Source organism: Leptonychotes weddellii, chromosome X (assembly GCF_054177405.1).
Source record: "Leptonychotes weddellii isolate Sample4059 chromosome X, ASM5417740v2, whole genome shotgun sequence".
Taxonomy (NCBI): Eukaryota; Metazoa; Chordata; class Mammalia; order Carnivora; family Phocidae; genus Leptonychotes; species Leptonychotes weddellii.
This window is the reverse complement of record NC_138385.1, coordinates 99861531-99882631: the sequence shown is the minus strand read 5'-3', so window position 1 is coordinate 99882631 and position 21101 is coordinate 99861531. Positions and strand designations below refer to the sequence as shown.

Here is a 21101-nt window from a genome sequence, read left to right as displayed (position 1 = left end):
GATAAATGCATGTGTTGTTTTGTCTTTTTAAAAATTTTATTTATTTATTTGAGAGAGAGAGAGAGCCTGGGATGGGATCATAATGAGTATTTCTCGAAGCAAAAGTCTACCGGGCGCTTCCCGGTGGCAGCCATTCAAATGCACTCTCTCCTTTAATTCCCAGGAGATGCCCTGAGTCCACTTTAGAGGTGAGGCCAGCGGCGGAAGGAGCAGCTAAGAACTGCACGTGGTTATGGAGCGAGGACTGTCGAGCGCTTCCTACGTGCCAAGTTGCGGGTTGAGGACTTTACATGGATTAGCTGGTTAAGCTCTATGAATGAATACGGCTGTCTTTCCTAGTTTTCATACGAGGAAGAAAGGGGACTCCAAAAAACTCAATCTTTCCCACGAGGTCCTGCAGCTTGAAAGTGGCAGCATGGTTACTGACTCCAAATGAAGCGCTCTTGTCATGGGATACTAACATGACTTGTTTCTTTTCTTTTCTTTTTTTCTTTAAGATTTTATTTATTTATTGGACAGAGAGAGAAAGAGCACAAGCAGGGGGAGCGGCGGGCAGAGGGAGAGGGAGAAGCAGGCTCCCTGCTGAGCAGGATCCCCTGAATGTGGGATTCGATCCCAGGACCCTGAGATCATGACCTGAGCCAAAGGCAGATGCTTAACTGACTGAGCCACCCAGGCGCCCCTAACACGACTTGTTTCTAGTTCCCTCGGGGTGAGGTTATTTCCAGGGAGAAAGTTACGCTTAGGTAGGATTGCTCAGCCCCTGCACCAGTGATATTTGGGGCCGGATCTTTCTCTGTGTGGGGCCGTCCTGTGTGCTCTGGGATGCTGAGTTAGCAGCCCTGGGCTTTACTGTCTACACAGCAGTAGCACCCCGTCCTGGGCTGTGACAGCCCCAAACGCCTCCAGACATTGTCAGATGTCTCCCTGGATACAAAATCGAGGACCACAGTGTTAGAGTTGGCCGGGATATCGAATGGACAGAAAGAACAAACACGTGCTTTAGTCCACCTGCTAATTAGAGCTAATGTGTATCTTAGCCTACCTGCTAAGAAACTACGAAGCAAACACACTGATCCTGGGAAGAAAGAATCAAGCTTTCTTAGTGGTAAGTTGTCTAGTAATCTCTCTTTGAATTTGTATTTAGAGACCCAAATATGCCATGCCTTTCATAATAGCAAAAGTCTCTTCAGACTGCCTTTTTTGTTGCTGTTATTGCAGAGAATATTGCATACAGAAAATGTGTCACTAATTTAAAAGAGCAGAAACTAGAGATCATCTATATGCATCAGAAAGGGAGAAAGGGAATAGTCAGAAATCTATGATACATCGATTTAATGGGAATATATAGTGGCCATGAAGAATGTTAGCAAAATGGAAAATGTCAGTGATACGATTTTAAGTAAAATAAGCTGAATTCAAAAGCAGCTATGCTTTGAAAACAAATATATCAAATTAGGGATGCACCTGGACAAGGACTAGAAAAAATAAAGTTTCACATTTTATTTTTTTTAAAGATTCTCTTTATTTATCTGAGAGAGAGACAGACAGAGATGGCAAGAAGCGAGCATGAGCAGGGAGGAGAGAGAGAAGCAGGCTCCCGCTGAGCAGGGAGGCCGACGCAGGGCTCCATCCCAGGACCCTGGGATCACGACCTGAGCCGAAGGCAGACGCTTAACTGACTGAGCCACCCAGGCGCCCCAAGTTCCACATTTTAAAAATAAATTTTACGCTTGAGGGGAACATGGGTTACTGTTTTCATTACAATTTTTAAAAATTATTTTTTGACATGAATATTTGTAAAATAAAAATAAATATGCTATGATTTAGAACACCCCCCCCCCAAAAAAAACCCATCAAAAAACAGCCCTTTCAGGGTGTCTGTTTGGGTTAAGTGATACATGTAGGATAAGAGAGCAAGAATTTGTACTGTGTCTTCCACTTATTACTCAGAGCGTCCTGCTGAGTCCTGGCACTGAGGAATTACCCTGTGGAGGGAAAGAGCAGAACCAAACATTCAGTGGTCAAATAAATTTGGGAAAAACTGCAAACCACACTCTCCTTTCCATTGTGCGAATTAATGGTGCCCATTAGCACTTTAAAGAGTTTGAGAAATTATACAATAGAGAAACTATTAGCTTGGTTAACCCAGCATTCCCCAAATGTATTTGACCACGGAACCCTTATTTTGCTAAAAAAAACATAAAAATAAAAATCTTAATCTCCCATGGAGACCTCTTTGGAACATGATGTCTCCTTATATAGTGGGTTCAGCTTGTCCTCTTTATAGAAGTAGCAGCAATAATTGGGTGACATGTTAGACTAGCAAAGATGCACCCAAACTCACTGGCCAGGACATATCAAATTCCTCAGATGCTCAGGGGAAGGATCAGCTGGGAATATCAGTGGCTCTCTGGGCATGAGACTGCTTCCCAGATGCCCCGGTCAGCAGGGAGCCTCCGAGACCATGACTGGGCTCGCCCACCACACCTTCCTCTTCCTAGAGCAGGAACTCAGTAAATGTCACAGAATGACAGAAACATGAAACAAGGAAGAGGCGAAGAGACGGTCCAAGGGCCCGCACCATGCCACCTGCAATCAGAGTCACTGATGTGGCCCGCACCAGCCAGGTTCCAGTTACCTTTGCCAAGCCTTGGTCCAGGAGAACTCTCCCTTGATTTCGACGATGGCAAGTGGCTCACCAGCACATACTGCTCCGGCCCTTTGTAAAGCTTCTCCGAGCCCCCCGGGGCCGCGTCCTCTTGCATAGCCAGCAAGGAGCGCTCAGACAGCACTGGGGAGTTGTTGTCATAAGGGGAGAGGTCTCCGCTGGAGGCCTTGTTGGAGTCGGTGGACGAGTGCCTTCCTCCCACAGAAAAGGAAACTTCCGATCGCAACATGTCAGGGCTTCTGGTGCAAGAAGACAATGGCAAGTGCGTGAGTGTGTTAACACTTAGTGACCAGATTCAAACAATACGACCGTTACACAAAAGACAGGCGGAGAATGCATGGGCACAGGGGCTGAAACGAAAAGACCTTCGGAGCCATGTTCCCAGACTTGTACAGCAATAACGGGAAGGCGTTTCCACGACATGGCCGGCAGAGGGCAGTGAAACCCCACAGTTGTTACGGAAACTGTCAAGGCGGAGGGAGCAGGGGAAGGATGAAACAGACATGGATCCCTGCATTCTCCGCTGGGCATCGCTGAAATGCCTGTCGCGTTAATCCCGTCTCCACTGGGAAAGTCAAGTCTGAGGCTCCCTATCTTTTAAGTAAGGCAAAACTGGTAGATAACTCTTTTACGTTCCTCAATATCCTGAATTTAAAATAAGTCACATAAAACTACGACTGAAACTTTACAAGAAGTTCATTATGGCTTTATGGGTAACGTCTCTTCCCCCTGCCCAAATACTTCATGTGAGTAAATCCATCTTGCCTGTGATGACGACTCTGGATGATGATGGTGATGATGCTTCTGGTGGGAATAACAGTCTCACGTACAGAGGCCAACGAGACAAATATATGACCATCACTAGCGTTCACTGTATTTTAATACTCCTGAAATGACCCTACAAGGCACTAGTGCTTTCACAGAGTAATATAAAACAGGCTAATTAGCATATGCAGTATGTTTTCTATGTGCATGAGTTGTCACAGCAACAGAAATAACAGTGAAAATGCAAGAGGAACAGGAAAATGAGAACGTCAGCAACATGAAACGAGTGTTGGAAGTCTTACCTGGGAACATCTGCATTTTCTACCTTCCTCAAAACAGTGGCCCTGACATCTTAAAGGGAAATGATCACAGAGTGATTAAAAGTTCCAGAACCTATTTCTGTCTCTCCCCCACAACCCTGCTTCATTTCTCTATTACTAGTCTTTGCTTTCTTCTGCTTTAATTCTTCAAAACAAATCCTCTGGGATCTTAAAGAAGGTAAACACATGCCTGAGCAATCTTTTCCTAACTAGCTGGTTGTGTGCACGCAGCACGGAGGACGGGGGACGCGCACTCACAGGGGACCTAGCTTAGTCTCGGGTTTCCAGCGCGGGTTAGCGTCCAGGAGAAAAGCATTTCAGCATCTGTGACATGCCTCGCCTGTTACTGATGCAGCCAGGGGCTCGAGCACTTTTTGCTGAGGCAATTTCTTACCCACGTGGAATAAATAAGTCCTTTCCTTGTCTCCTCTTTAAACCGATGACAGACAATCTTATGGGAAAAGAGCCAGAGAACCACCATGAGGATGATTTTCCAGAGACGTTAGGCCTCCAGTGAATGAAGGAAAACTCAAAAGAACTTATTATTTCTGCTGGAAGTGGGGGGGGGGGAGGGAGGAAACTAACCTCCATATCTAATTCAAGGGGGGAAGTCCCCCTAATTCTAGCAGAGGGAAACACAAAGCAAAACACATGGACACTTGTCTGTCATGACTTTGACTCCAGTTGAGGAAGCTATACTACGAAAATAAGAAAAACTGAATGTGTTGAACAGGTTGCTCAGCTTAGAATCAGGGTTCGGGCCAGGGCTAGAAATTCTATGACTGGGCCCATTTCCGTTGTTCTCCCCGTTTAGTTAATGGGTTTCCCCAGTCATTAATGAAAATGTCTTCTGTCTACCCAGCAAGAATAGGTCATGGTGTTATATCCATAACAGCGGGGCCAGAAAGCCTTCCTTTATGGGATGTTTTAAAGAGAGCCAAGTCAATTCATTAGCCAAAACAAAATAGCCATCAGGGCTACGAATGCTTTTTTGCTCCCTCCCATTGGGAGGAGAATGTCAGAAAGGTATTTTCATTCACGGAGACCCCAATTATTGTCTCGTGTCTTGTTCATCTGTCTTGAAGAACACAGAGAATACGTTCAGCAAAACGTGACAAGTTGCAGATTCAGCCGACAGGTGCGTAAAGAAAGGTACCCTGCGGGAGAACTGCATCGCGTCTCAGCACTGGGAACATCTATCTGGGTTTCTGCCGAGCAAGTCGGTGACTCCCCCCCTCCAGTGGAAGCGTGCATCGCCTCACAAATAACATAGGTCTCTCTGCTAAGGCTGCAAAGGGCTCCCGGGCGCAGGGCTCTGCTCGGGGGCTCGGGGCTCAGGATGCAGGAAGCCTGTGGGCGCCGCTTGCGCTCCCGCCCCAACCTCATCCTACCTTCTCGCTCGCTCTTCCCCCTGCTTTCCTTTCCCTCGCCTCGCCTCTCAAATTACTCACTACGACATTGTTCCACTTACATATTTCTGTCAGCTGCTTCAATACCCTCTCTTTCAGGACTGGTGTACAGACAGGGAAAGCGCACGCACAGGAATTATTGGGGGCACTGAAAAGCCTTCATGAGAACATTTAGTGTGCTTAACCCAAACAGAATCAAACAAAGAACAATCACAACAGTCACAAAAATCACCGAAGCTGCCACGCGATCTTCCTTCCATTCTCATGGCTGTGATTGGCTCTGGTGGAGAAGAGGCGACAGAGGAGGAGGTGGAGGGCCACTGTTCCTCTCCTCCGTTCTTTGGGGAACATGGCCGGGGGAACTTGCTGGAAATGCAAATTCTCCAGCTCCATTCTGGGCCTATTGACGGGACTGGCTATAACATGTGGGGCCCCCAGGGGAGAAACTATTAAGAATTTCAAGGTGGTCACAGCAGATCATCAAGCCAAACGTGGGCTCCTTCTCTGTGGAGGTCCTGCGCAGCCGCACGGGTCACAGACCACGAGGCTGGCTTTGCCCGTTGAAAGGGCATCTGGGAGCAGGGCTAGCAAACTGTGTTTTAAAAAGCCCTCCAGGTAAGTGTGCTTCGCGGGCAAGTTTGAGAACCCCCACGCCGAAGCTACCTTCCCTCCCTCATCCATAGACAGGACAGCAGGCTGAGGCTCCCAGGGAGCCAAACTGGGAAGGAAACACAGACAGTGGCCCAAGCCTCAGCACTGGCTGACACAGGGGGTAAGCGTGGTGGTCCTGACCTTGACGTGGCTGGGGCCAAAGCCGAATAGAAGGTGTGCCCATCCTAGCCAGCTCCGGTCAGCCGGACCCAGATAACTGACTGTAGTTTGGTTGTGGGTCAGAACGCATTAAGGGGACAGGGAGCAGGAGAGGTCGACCTGCCTTTCTCTGCTCTCCTGGCTCATTCTCCTAAGTCAAGCCACCGAAGTGACGACATCTGGGGCACCAACCAGGGGAGAACCTGGAGGAGGTGGCTAAAGCTAATCCCTGAAGGTAGAGGCAGAGGCCTGTCTCCCAGTCGACACAGGCCACGAACCTCCTCAGGGTGGCTGGGCTCACAGCCAGGAACATGAGCAGACGGGGCTGTCCAAGGAGAGGTGATGCCTTCCTTTCCCAGCCACCCAGCACAGCTTAGTGACCGAAGAGGCTATGGTTTGCGACCCCATGGCAAGCCGCTTGTGAAGTGCACGGATGTGAGATGACCCCTTGGCCTGCGACAAGGGTAAGAGCTGGTGCTCACCCGGAGCTCAGGCAGTACGGCGGACGTTGTGCTAAGCACTGCCAACAACTCTCCTCGCTCCTGATGACGGTCTAGAGCTGAGCGGAACACACGAGGACATCATGTGTCTTTCTAGCAGCCGGGGCAGTGGGGCTCGAGACCCTTCTCAAATTTATTTGATAAATAGTATGCAGTCTTACTGCCATGTGCTATACTTGGAGTCGACGGCCCTCGTAAATGCTTGAGCTATTTCCTAGCTGTCATTTCATCTTCCCAGCCGAGGTCGGTAAGGCGGTGGCCACATTTGCCTAAGGACCCACGTCCGGAAACTGAGCTTTCCACACGAGAGCCTGCCAGTTAGTCAACGAAACCAAACTATTTTATTCACTTCTCAGGACTCTCACTGACAACGTAGGCAGTTCCGAGGTTAAAAAAAAAAAAAAAAAAAAATGGGTGGCATTCCATGGCTTTATCATTAAATCTACTGGAAACAAAACCAGAACCCCTACTTTGGGTATCACTGAAAGATGAGACGAGCGGCCACCACCGCCTTCACTGACATTCGCCTCGAGGACGATTCGACTCTATGAAGACCATTTTCAGTTCAGTGCTGCAAGTCAAGGTAATAAAAGATTTGTATTTCTTTATAGAAAATATTGAACCAGGGACTCACTAGATGACGAACAGTCTGCAAGCAGGTAGTGGGCTCTCTATGTCTTGGGATTTAGTGGATGGAGGCTGGGAATGGTGAGTGGCTAGCTAACCAGTTGGCATGGGCTTGCCTCCACGAATGGAGGGCGTTTCTCCACGAGACCTGACAACCCCAGGACCATGCACGGCAGGCGCGGCCAGTCTCAGCTAACCAACCAAGCATGAGATGGACATGGAGAGAGCACATCACTTTCTCACCCTTCGGTGATCCCTCCAGGTCAGGGGGTTAAGATGCCACTGGCAGGGTACTGTGGGCGGGCCTGCCCTGCAGCTGGAGGCACAGAACTTGTTCTGCGGATAAATGGAAAACTCTGGTTCAATCCACGGATGTGGCAGCCCAGCCCCTTGCCGAGCTACCCCAGTGAGAAACATCCTTGGAGACGGCAAGCTTGTGTTGGCTTCATCCTTGGCTTAATCGTTCAGCTGAGAGACCTCAGTCTGTTGGAACCCAAAGCACATAACCATCTCCGACGCGATTCAGTGCCCGGGGAGGGGAGTCCAGCGCCACAACAACTCTGGATTTAGGGAGGATTTTCACAGGGATCATGCTCAGTGCTGCAAAGCAGCCCTTACGCAGACAAAGGCACCCCCCTCCAAAGAGAAGCTGACAATGGAGCCAAACTCCCCACCAGGAGATGAGGCTGGCACCCTGGACATTAAGACTTACCCAGGGCTTTGGTGAAATTTCTCCCCTCCCTTTTAGCTCTTATGGATTCCCTCCTAATAGCCGTGGCACGTGAAGGCATTTAGGACAGGGGGAGAGAAAACGATGCTGGCTTTATTCTCTCTCCTTTTTTTTTTTTACAGTATGCCTGATAAGACATCTTCGAGTTAATATATTCCAAGTTTGTAAAGAAGGTGTGGATCATAAAGGCGCTGGAAGAAAGAGGTGATGTGATAAATTCTCCCTCCATTTTGAATTGGCTTTTCATAGAAGGCGCATTCAGACTTTTTGGAATTTTTCATTAGGGAATTCCCTATTCCACATACATTTTCCCTAAAATTGTCTGGCTGAAAAGGCTTTCTCGAACAGCGTGAGGGGGGGGGCGGGGGGGGCGGGGGGCGGGTGTTAATGCTTCATTAACTTCCAAGATGCTGGAACAGAATGACAGCTGAGGCCAGAGTTACTGCCAGTCAGTAGGATTCATTACTGTTATACTACACCGATAAAGTCCGATTTCTTATCTCTGAAAATTTCCTGAGAACTTTTTTGACTTTACAAATCCTAGTGAAAGGAAAACTGAAATTACAGTCCATCTTGTGATGCTCCACGGTTTTGTGGAAGAAGACATTTTCAGTGACAGTCTCTGAAAGATTAAAATAAATTATCTACCTGGTATTTATTGGATAATTTAAATGTGATGCCTTGAAATTATGAGAAAGCCTAACGCTCCTCCATCATGAAGAAGGTAGATTTTTTTTATTCACTGGGAGGAGAATCCCGTTCAATAAAACAATTACTTTTCAGTTCTGAAATGCTATCCTTTGAGATGACTATGAGGCTCCTTCCACAGTTTTGATTGGCCGGTCACCAGTTTTGCTACATTGGGGGGCAATTTCAGTAAAAACTTTGTGAAGGCCATGAACAGAATTAAATACAATGAAATTTAAAAACGTACACCTATAGATTTGGTTCATCTGTACTGGCTTTCTCCCCAAGTGCAGTTAAATTTATTTGGATTGTATTTCCAGAATACAGGAAGGAAAATGCTCTACTTAGCCTTGTACAGCACATGGGTATACCATATGGGTAGACAAGGCTTTATGTAATTTTTAATGGTTAGGTTTTTTTCCCCCAGAACATTAAAGCAGTTGAAAAACACTGAAAAACTGAAAGGCTGGCACATTAGAATTTACAACATTATATTAGGTTTAAATGCTTCATTTGTGTCCACACAGAATTGTATTATTTAGTTCAGGCTAACTTAATTAAAACTTACTTAGGGTTGTTACTTGGTCAGGAGAAATTGTCAAACACAGCAGTTCTCTTGGTTGAAAAATAAGATAAGCAAAGCAGTACATTTTCCAAGCATCACTGATGGGTTTGTCTCCATGGAGGGCAGCCTATACATTTTGCCTTTGGCTTCAGGCTCCAGTATGGCTTGGCATGGTACTAGTCTTCTAAATTTTTTAAAATATTTTCTTCAGCATAGATTTTTGGTGTCAACTTTGAGTTTTAAAAATATGACATGTTGATGTTGTTCATTTTGATGCCTGAGTGTTTGGCACACCCTTCACTTTGGCACCTACGTGAGCGCCTCACTCTCCTCGCCCTACCCCCAGCCCTGCTACTGGCGGGACCTTGCGTCTGTTGCAAATACCCGCGCTCAACATGCCTTGTCCTTTTCGATTTGCCTTGCACTCTCATCCCCTATCTCCTTACATCCCTAAATCAAAGGAGGGGGATCTATTTTGAGTGTTTGTGAAGAAAAGAGCATATAACTCTAATAAATACTCCAAACAAGCAATGAAAAAACTGGAAGTCTTGCATTGTTAGTAATATAAATCTCTTCTAATCTCCCTTTGGTATTCCGTTTTGGTTGAAGCCAAAAATGTCAGTGGACAAGCACAAGAAAAAATAACGAATCCTCCTTTCACCGCCCCAATTCTGTTGTCGCACAAGAGAAAAACTCAAATGAAAATAAAACCTTAAATTCCCAAATATCACGAAATGTTTGCTCTTTCCAAATGGAAATTATCATAAATATGTTCTTGTTCTTGGTTCTACACCCTTTCGAAAACTCACGTTTCCACCCCCAATTCAATCTTGTGCCATTGCCACGTGCGACACGGGAACCGAACGCTTTATCTCGGTATGTACACTGATGGCAAAGAACAGAAGCTTCAGGAACAAAACCCAAAGGGTCGGAGGAGAATCACAAGGAAAATCAACCATGCATCACTGCACTCAGGCCTGCGTTTCAGGAGCTCCTGCTGCTTCCTGCTCGGCGGGTGTCCCCATAGTCCTTACTTCTCTTACTCCTACTCTCCACCTTGTAGCTGAGTCTTCACTCACTCAAGACTTCAAAACAAGAAATCTGTCCATGCCCACTGTGCCACGGCTCGCCCAGGCCTCTGCCTCACTTCCTGCAAACGTGCGATCGCCTCCCATCCTCCCCGGTTCTCCCCGGGCTGGTCGCCTTCCCACGTCGGTGTCTTTCTGCCTGTGTCTCTCTGTTCTAGAATCGAAGCCACCCTCCTGCTGCCAAGGGGATCAGGCCTGTACAGGTGGGCTTTGCCTTTAGACACCGCCATGGTTTAAGGTGGACGGTTCTCTCTTGTGTCATATTGCCTTCATAGGTTACTCTCTCGCGGTGGATAGAAAGGTAGAAAGTAGCGACGCCAAAGTCTTTGGTAAGTGGTTGTAAATGAACAAAATGGCGCAGTTCGAAGTAACATGATCGTAATCACTAACATTCGTTAAGCATTTATTAGAAACCAGATACTATTCTCACAGCATAACAATTCTGTAAAGTTGGTGCTGCTTTTTAATCTCTGGTTTGCAGGTGAGGGAACTGAGACAGAGAGGGATGAATCTATTTACCCAAGACCACAGCTCGAATAGCAGTGGAAAAGGAATTCCAACTCAGGTCATCTGGCTCTGGATCCGAACGTCAAACCCAGTGAGTTACACTATGCAGGAGTGCGCTATTGATGGGCAACCGACACAGCGATGTAGTTGGCACCATCTGGCAGTTATAATTTGTCATCACTATAATCTGTCACGACCATAATCTCTCATCACGGTAATGCAGCACTACTGCTTCTTAATTTAAGTGCCACCCCTCAGCCTGCCGTTTAAGGGCTTCTGCCCTCTGTGCTGGCCAACCCCTTCATCGTGCCCACAGCCAGCGGACACAGTTACTATTCTGTCCAGGCCCTGCGTCAAGCTTCCCAAATGTCTAGACCTGTTGACCCCTCTCCAGTCTTCGAAGTTCACTGCAGATCCTTGCTCTTCTCAGAAGCCACCCCCGAGACTACAGGTCACACCTCTTTCTCCTCTCCAAATCCCAAGTGGACTTATGGTCTGGGGTGTTGGTTTCCTCCCTTTGTCAATACAAAGACCACTTTTTAATGTCAAGAATCACCCACCTCAAATATAGTAGTTGGTGATGGCAAATCTGTAGTATCTAATGTGCTGGATCTAAGCCAGAGGTTCTTGCTGGGCCTGCTCCATAGACTCACAGGGGGAGATTTAAGAAATCCTAATGTCCAGACTGTACCCTAAAACAACTGAACACGATCTCTAGGGGTGGCACGTAGGCATAGTAATTCTTCGAGCTCCCCAGGGGATTCAAGTCTGAGAACCAATGGCCCAGCACCAACCATTCTGCCCTCCGCGACACACTTAATAACATGCTTCGTATTATTTTTATCCTTGAAGGCCTCCTTCAACAGGTCTGCCAACTCTGGGAGGCGAGCACATGCCTCGATATTTTAAACTTTCGCTACTCAAAGTGTGGACCACGGACCAGCAGTATCACGGCAATGCCTGGGAGCTTGCTAGAAAGGCGTATTTTCAGACTCTCTTCCTCAGATGTACCGACTAGATCTCCTGGTGATCCGTATACACAGTAAGCTTTGAGAAGCATGGGCGTAAAGTATGAAGACATTATCTACAGCTCAAGGGGTAGGACTCTCAAGCCTCAGAAGACAACTCAAATTAAAGAACTATTTCTTTATGTATTTTTACTTCATGGCATCATTATCAACCCTTCTGGGCTGCTCCTTGGCCTGTACCTAGAGGAAAACAAACACTCCCTTCTCCTCACTAAGAGTGTCTTCTCCAGATGTTTTCTGTTCAATGATGCTAGTCTCTGACATCCACAGAGCACCTGGGAGCTCACCTCCCTTCCCTTGAGGCCCTGACACTCACCTACGACCTTGTTCTAGGGTCAGCTTCCTTGACTGTACAATTCTTAGTCTTACAGGGATAGGGAACAGGAGAGGCTAGACAATTGTACAGCTTGGGATGAGCTTAATATGGAAGCTTCTTCCTTTTCCTAAGAGCAGTGAAAGAAAGTTTCCCTTCTTGGCATTTATATGCAAAGAGCATACCTGAAAACCACATAAAAAGAACTTCTATTGACGATTCTTCAAAGCACAATATTTCTGTATTTCAACATGCCATATAAAAGCTGAAATTTGGCAAGTCAACATCAGTGTTTTGGTTTTTTTTAGGTGTGTGTTTTCCAGCTTTTCCACAGAGTACCCATGAAATGTCATAAATGCAGCTTAACGAGGGATTCACAAACAGAAAGGCCGCCGTGTCTGTTTTCTTGCACGGGGAGGGAAAGAAGTGAGTTCATTAAAATTCTGGTGATACAAGATCTGCTGTGAAGAAAAGCCATTTGTGTTAGTTTAAATTAGAACTTATACCTTGATGACAGTTAGAAATCTAGGGAAAATTTAAGGGAGCCCAATTATCTGAAATGAAAAGCGAGACCATGACATGCCAGCCCATTTAGACAATTTGAATATATTCTTATTCACTCGTGGTTCTTGGGGCTCGAATCCAGGCGAAACACCTCACTTGAACCAGAATCTGGCCTGATAATAATTGGCACAAAGATGAACTTTTAAAAAGTGCATTTGAAAAGATGAGCCACTTAAAAATTCTTCCCTGCTCTGCAGGAAATGGACTGAAGCTGGATCTTGCGCTGCTATTCATGCAAAGATGCAGGAAAGAAGGAGGCGTGAGCCATGTGGAATTCCTTTCCCTACATTTCTCTAAATAATATAAGCTTTTATATCTGAAATAGTTTCAAATGAAAATTAATCTCTCAAATTCAACATCAATATAAAGGAACAATTTAACACGTGTCAATATTTCCAAGACACCGTGGAGTAAGACAGACCACTATTTTACATATAGCTAAGAAAGACAAAAAATGCTGTGATTTATATTAGACCATGCCATTGATTATACGATGACTCTCCACTGCAGAGATGATAAAACACGGGGCAAAATGTGTCTTAGAGCTGTTGACATTCAGTAAATTAAAAGCACAACGTAAAGGATGCTTTCATGAAAGGATGACAACAACTCTTCCCGCCACAAATTTAAGGCTTGGCGTCATGGTGGCAACATGGCTCCTGGTTAATGACGCCATAATACCCTCTTCACTGGCTTTGCCAAGTGCTCAGCACCCCCCCACATGCTGCCTCTGTACCAAATGTTTGAGATTAAGCCTAAAATCTGGCCCAAGCAAAATCCAATGGTCTTCCTTTGGGGGCAAAAATGGCGGCAAAGCAGAGCCTACAGCATGGCTTGTGCTTTACTCACTGCAAACATGGCTACATGTGGAGCCCAGCGTGCATTTTTACCAAAAGGCTATTAATTATAAAGAGAGGAGAGTCAGGAGAGCACACACCTCTAATTTTAAATGGGCACCTAGGCCTCGGGAGAGGCTCGTCTTGTGGTTTGGTAATGTGTCAATTGCGCTGGCAAGTTACACAAGTACGATGCATCCAGGTGCAGCCTAAGGGACCCGTAAGCACAGCTATCGGGATTCTAGAAGTAGAATCACTGATGTGCATCAGAGTCCTTTGAGCTTCTCGCCAGGGATTTATTAGTTCTTTTCTTTTTTTTTTTTTCCCAGTAAACACAGGCAAAAGGACCTCGAGGGGCTAAAAAAGCCAAAAATGAAACAGCAACACCCCATAAAGCACTTTCTAATTTAATAAGTGGATTAGGAAAATTGAAGCATTTTCTGGGTAGGTGGGCTGACAAGATCTGCCAGGAAGTTGCCACATCTCCACTGCCAGTTACCCTGTGTGGAATTATGTAAACTTCTCTAATTCTTTAGAAATGAAAAGAGGAATCCCCATGGCAGCTTTAGAAGACGAGCAACTGGTGTACTCACGAGGACTGGGAGGCCTTTCTTCTGAGTAAATAGTCCACCACATCGGGATCGGTCTCCAACAGGCTGATCAGTACTTCGTTCTGGAGATCGGGCGGAACCTGGAGGGGCCAAATGTCGAGGCATAAATCAAACCATTCCAGAAAGAGGAAAACTATGATCATTGGCAACTCTACAGTAACATAAAACAGAGCCTTAAAAGTCAGAACAGAGTGATTTGCCCATTAAAACCAAACCTACACCAACCCATACAGCCGGTTTAATTCTTAGGACAAAGTGGATGATGACCAAAACGTCATATTCAACCCAAATTGTCACCCCTCTTATGACTGGAGAGGGAGCCTAATCACTTGATACTTCTATTGCTCAGATAAGATTTTCTTGGCTTTGAATAAGCAAAATATCACGGTTAGGAGGGGCGGTGTTCATAATTTATTGTCCAAATGGGGACACTTTCTAGAGTTCCTATTTATAATTATGTGAAGACAACAGGCATAAATTATACCTGTCTTGGGCAAGTCTGGAGTATATGATCAGTTTATTAAGAGGACGGGCCCTTGGGGCGCCTGGGTGGCTCAGTCGGTTAAGCGTCCGACTCTTGATTTTGGCCTCAGGTCATGATCTCAGGGTCGTGAGATGGAGCCCCATGTTGGGCTCCATGCTGGGGGTGGAGCTTGCTTAAGATTCTCTCTCCCCCTCTCCTTCTGCACCCCAACCACCCCCCTCTCTCCCTGTCTCTTAAAAAAAAAAAAAAGAGGACAGGCCCTTGAGCCAGACTGTGTTTGAGTCCTAGTTCCATTTATTAGCTGTGGGACCTTCGGCAAGGCACGTGACCTTTCTAGGTCTCAGTTTCCTCATCTGTAAAGTGGAGAGAATGATAGGCCTCACCACAAAGGGTTGCTGTAGTGATCGAATGACTTATTATACATTGAGAACTTAGAACAGTACCTGGCAGATAGTAAACACTCAAAAACATGCTGACTACTATATTGGCCCAAGTCATTTTATCATTGCCTGCTTGCACTCACCCCTTCCTTGCATCCTGGTCCATCAACAATGAAAAAAGTTTCTCGCTTCAGAATTTGACAAGGCATTCGTTCGAGTTCTGTAGCTGAGGGTCACGTTCCCCTAGGCTAACCCACAGCGCATTAGAAGATGGCCTTATAATCCTAAGCCACAATATTGTGTGAAAACGTTCTATGAGAAAAGACTGAACTCAGCTCCAACGGGCTTTTCACTCTACAGATGCTGGTGGCTCAAGTAAGGAAATTCAAATTATTGAGCGGAAACAACATTTCCATCTGATTCTCTCACAGGAGGGCTCAGAGACCAGGCTCTTAAACCTGCAGGGCCAAGTCTTCGGAGAATAAGTGGCGGGTGGAAGAATTTGCCTCCTGCCTCTTGCAGAACTCAATTCTTCTTGAGCTCTGAGAAGCTGGAAACAATTTTATTAATAAAAACAGGGATGAGAAAGCAACAACAAAACGCTTTCCTTCCCTCATAAATCTGTTCCTCCTACTTCATCCTGAATCTTCATTAATGACATTGCCAAACCCTACTCACACAAACTCAAAATCTGGGTTGCATTCAAGCTTCTCTGTGTCCTCTGCCTCCCTGTTCAGAACCAGGAAACCTACTTGACTTCATCTCTGTGAGGCCTGTTCCTTCTTTCCTCTATCTTCCATTTCTACTGCACTGATCCAAGTTTGAGCCCTTGTTACCCCTTTGTAGTGGGCATCTGTTGGCCATTACCAGCTTCCATTTCCCTCTTGTTGTAACAGTTCTGCCCCAAAGTTCCCTCGGAAGAATCAACTGCTCCCCAACCCTTAGCTCAAGGGTGATGTGTAAGCTGGTCGAGGGCCACCATCATCCCCCTCCCGGAACACCGGGGCTGCCTGCGCAACGGGCGTGTGACTCCATTCGAGGTAATGAGAAGCTGGGAGAATTTCCCCGAGGCATCTGAGAGAGACAATACAGGGCCAGAAGCCACATGGGGCCTGAGGATGGTGCTGATGATCAAAGAAACCACAGAAGAAAATGGAAAGAAAGGATCTCTCAGTATCATGAGTCCTAGGTAAACCTATGCCTGAAGCCATATTTGCCTGTGGACCTCCAATTCCTTAAACTACTTTGAGATTTTAGTTGAAAAGAAAGATACATCCTTCATGGGCCTTTAATGCAACTGCTTGCTAACTTAAGACACTAGCTATTTCCTTCACCACCGGTATCTAATTTCTTCTCTGTGTGGTTGTCCGAGTGCTCTGATCAAGACGCTTGCTCAAGAAACCTTTTTATCCCTACAGTGGAAGCCCTCCACTCGCTTCCTCATGTTTGCCATTTTGTCCCCTCACACACGGCCACCCTCACACGCTCTCTACTTCAGCAACCACTGCGCTTCTCACTCTGGCCTTTTCCCACCTCCTTCCTTTCATTCATTACATAAATATTTGGTGACTGCTTACTGAGTGCCAGGCACCAGATGCTGGGATTCAGCTACAAACCAAATAGACAAGAATCCTTGTCTCCTTGAAACTGACAATCAATATGGGAAGACCGGCATTAACAAATAAACAAAGCAAACACAGCGTGGATCACACGGAGACGAACAAAGCAGAAAAGGGGCAATGGGCTGTGCGGGGAGGGGGCGGGGCGGGGAAGTGCCATTTAAGTAGGATGGCAGGTCACAGAGAAACTGCCATCTGAACAGAGAACTGAAGTTGACGAAGGAATTGGAGAAAATCATTCCAAGCAGAAGGAAGAAAAAATCAGCAAGATCGTGAGTCAGGAGCAGAGAGGAGACCAGCGAGGCTGGAAGGAATAAGGAAGAAGGGGAGCAGTAGGAAGTGGGTCAGGTAGCCAAGGCCAGATGTTGTGGAGTCTTACGGGTCATGATAAGGACATCTGCTCTCTATCTAGGTGGCTGGGGAGCCACTGGGGGTTTTGAGCAGAGGACTACCGTGAATTGTCATTGCTGGCTGCTGCATTTACAGCAGACTGCAGGGAGGCAAGGGGGTGACGCAGGGAGTGCAGAGGGGGGCTACTGCTATATCCAGAAGAGAGACGGCGGAGGGCTGAACCAGGATGGTGAGCCGATGAGCAATCTGTGGACCCTGGAGACAGTGAGGATAGAGATGATAGCATTAGCTAATTTGCTGGCTGCGGAGAGAAAGAGGGAAGGAGAAGGAGAAGAAGAGAGACGCCTTCAACGTTTGGAGCCGAGAGGCAGGCACCGGGAAGCACGGGGTTGCCCCTGACACTGACCGGTGTAGAGAAGCTGCAGGAGGAGGAGGCTGGGGGTCACGGCTAGAAGGGTGGCTTCGCTAGGGTAAGGGGGGCAAAGGGGGAGGCCTGTGGGACATCCAAATGAAAGATCTAGTCGGCAACTGGGAATAAGGCTCTGGGGTTCAGGAGAGGGGCTTGGGCTGGACAGAGAAATGCGGGAGACGCATATAGATGGCATTTAAAGCTCGGTGCCCAAACCCAGTGGCCTGGGAATGAGAACGGAAGGAGAAGAGAAGGGGCAGGGCTTTTAGGTCAAGGCTGAGGGGTTCGATTCTCTTACTTTATTGAATAAATTAAACAAATAAAAAGACTGATAATTTTCACTGCAACTTTTTCAAGCAACACGACCCAACAAATACACACTATTATATCAATTTGTCAAAAAAAAGTAATGTCTGAAGGGTAAAAATGAGGAGAGAACTCGTTTTTTGAAAAATGAACAGAAAGCAAAAAATAATATAAGCCAAAAATGTATATCCCAAACACTTTTTAAAAGAAACTTCCGTGAGCAAATGAGGAAAAATATTTGTTTTTCATCCAGTTAGTTTAATTTAAAATTTTCTATGCTTAGACACGTAATAAAAAATTTTGCTCCAAGCACCAATCCATTCCCACTGAAGAATAAACAACCCTCATGTATACCCTTCGGAGTGCTGCAAGCATCACAATATTAATTCTGTTGAGAGTATACAGTGTGTCTAATGATAAATTATTAACTTGGGTACACTATTAAAATAGGTTACAGGAAGTATCATTATTTAAAACATAACTTTCCATAACGTTCTGTTAAATTATTCCATAATTCAGAGTTTTTACTCTTTCAACTCGGCTTGGTTCCCAACCAATTGTAATCATTGAGGTTTATTTTACGTAGCGTACATGACTTTTACTTGGTAACAAATGCAAATAGAAAGGGTCAGTGCTATAAATCTATCTATAGTTTCTTTTTAAAAGACCCATGATACCATTTTGGCTCGGAGACACTCTTTACAAATAAGTAAAAAGCTAGTTTCAAAATGTGGATCCCTGTATTGCAGGAAGGGTAGGTAATATTTTCCTATTAGCTAAGACTGACTCTAGTGTACATAATCCATTATTTTAATAAGTTTATTTATATCCCATCTTGTTACAAAATGACTTAAAGCAGCTTTAAAAATTCATGATAAAACCACGTTTGTTTGTTGTTAAAGGAATGGTACAGAAAATTGAGGCCAGTGGGAAAATTAGGGTAGAGAATTTGAAATTATGCCTAGAACTGACTTGTAATATTTGTGTAACAGCCTCCAGTGCTGTTTTCCCAATAATCCCTCCAATATTTGTCCCTATTTGCATGTTTCATTTCCTATTACTTAATAAAAATTTCAAACTACTGGCTCAGTTCAATTGGATGAGCATTCATTTTCTGTGAAGTTAGATACTTAACAGAGAAACACAAGTCAAGGGGAAACAGGAGCTTACGGTAAGTCAGAAATATCCAGCCAGATCATTCCTATATATGCTCCTTTGTAGGAAATCAGGATACTGTCAAAAGAATTTCGGAGTAAGAGTCGATAGCCCCCAAGGTCCAGTTTTTATCAGCTTTGCTGCTTATAATTAAGTAATGTAAACTTGGATACATCAACCATCTTCTTTAGGATTCTGCTCCTGCATCTGAAAATCCAGGCATATCCTATCTGTCCCATTTACCTTTATGGAAGCGTGATGAGGATCAAAAGGACCAACAGATTTGAAAGTACCTTACCGATTGCAAAGAGGTTCAGAATAATAGATTTTGTTAGAAATAGACAAAATAATAAATTAAACACTTAAAAGAACCAAATAAAAGCAGATAACATGGAGATGGCCAATCTTTGTTCTGTGACTTTTTTCTTGCCTAACAGACATCCATCTCTGCCTCTTATCCTGTGTGCCCGCAGAGAAGCACCACTCTCTTCTCCTTTGCTTAACACTTTGGGTGGGTGACTAAGTTGTGGGATTTCCTCTTGATATGTCTCTGCCCCTGACCTCTGCCTGAATTTCTAGATTTGAAGTTTGTGATCTGTTGGGCCCTCAGCTGCAACGGTCTGGAAGCCAACTCCATGTAGCTTCTCCCTTCTGGTTCCTTCTCTTCCGCCAGACCTCAAGTCTTCGGTTGGTCACATCGGTAGAAGGTAAATTGCCCAAAGGCAAGGACGATCTGACTTGTCTGCCCAGAAGTGATACAGGCTCCTAACGTTGTAGCTCTCTGTCAGCTAGCCTCTTTTGCAGCGAGGGCTGGCTCACGTGTGCCAATCCTGGCCGTGGTACCCCACGCGGGGCTCTGGAAACATCTCTTTTCATCACTGGATGTGATGATGGCCGCAAGAGATGCTGGAAATAACTGCAGGGTCTTGTAGCTGAAGATGGCAGAGCAGAGACAGCGGAAGTGCCGGTGAGCCACTAAGCCCCGCCCCTTAGGCTGCTTCTGTGACGTCACAATCCTGCAGCTTGCAGCCACTGGCAGCTGAGTTTTCTTCTCCTAGCAGTCAAATGCTTTCTCAATTATGCCTCTTCTTCTTCCTCTTTGCTCCCTCCTCTTTTCTCTCCTGAAGCTCCTACCTGCACATCCATGACCCTTCACCTGCTTGCTCTCGCAGGTCAATACCGTACTCTTCCAGAACACAAGCTAGGTGGCGTTTCCTACCCAATGGATGCTCAAAAAATGTTGTCAGAATGGCGACAAATAATAATAAAAAAGAACCCAGAATTACTGGTCTTCATGGTGCATGTACACTGGTTCTGTTACCTTTGCATAGATGCTTCTCTCTGCTTTAAATTAGTACCAGTGTCATGCTCTAGCAAAATCTCCTTGCTATTAATTTTTAGAGTTGGAAAATAAATTTCCTTTCCCAAGTGAGGATCATCAGAAATGTTCTCACATGTTCATAAACTACTGTTCCCGTTAATATGAAAATGAAAAATGAGGGGCGCCTGGGTGGCTCGGTGGGTTAAGCTCCTCTTGGTTTTGGCTCCGGTCATGATCTCAGGGTCGTGAGATCAAGCCCCGCATGGGGCTCCGAGCTCAGTGCGGAGTCGGCTTGAGATTCTTTTCCCGACCTCTCCCTCCATTTCCCTCCCCCTCTGCTCCCTCACCCCAACTTGTGTGTGCATTCTCTCTCTCTCAAATAAATAAATAAAATATTTTTTTTTAAAACGAAAAATGAGGGGAGCCTGGCTGGCTCAGTCAGTGGAGCATGCAACTCTTGATCTCAGGGTCATGAGTTTGAGCCCCATATTGGGCATAGAGATTACGTTAAAAAAAAAAAAAAAGGAAAAATGAAAAGTATGACTCCATAACCAAACACATTTTATCTTTTTTCTTCTGGGATTCTGTATATAGCAAAATGGAAACTAAGGAGGACTGTGAAAAATAGACTACTTTAAAAAAAATCAACCAATTCTGCACATCGGAGTGAAGAAACAAAACCCAGCCCCAACGGCTTTTTCACTTACAATTTATTGTTTCACATCAAAATCTCTATTGGGTTTTAGTCAACTATTTAGTAAGTTTAGATATTTTCCAAGGGTACCATTTATGGTTGTGTTTATCTGGAGACTCAACTCCTTAGATTTTCATGTGTTCCTTCAAAGCAGAATGCTATTTCAAAAATCAAAAGAACTTTGGACTCTCCTGCTTCAGAGAAAAAATGTAAACACTGCACATACGAAGGAATAAAACTGTCACAATGAAAATCCACCCTATCAAATTAAAAATGAAACCTTGAATGGTTGCCTAGGGTATAACACTTAATGATGTAGTTTCTTCTATAAACCACAGAGAGGGGAAAATG

General features: G+C 45.4%; 1 protein-coding gene across 9 annotated transcripts in view; it reads right to left on the bottom strand.

The window, feature by feature from the left end:
- The window catches only part of ARHGAP6 (Rho GTPase activating protein 6), a 455537-nt gene that overhangs the window by 4559 nt on the left and 429877 nt on the right, over positions 1 to 21101 (bottom strand). For all 9 annotated transcript variants that reach the window (XM_081809185.1, XM_081809179.1, XM_081809186.1 and 6 more), the window contains exons 10-11: positions 14014 to 14111; positions 2642 to 2910 (exon numbers count right to left, since the gene is read on the bottom strand). In XM_081809185.1, the coding sequence (XP_081665311.1) occupies positions 2642 to 2910; positions 14014 to 14111 (367 nt within the window). The remainder of the gene's footprint in view (positions 1 to 2641; positions 2911 to 14013; positions 14112 to 21101) is intronic.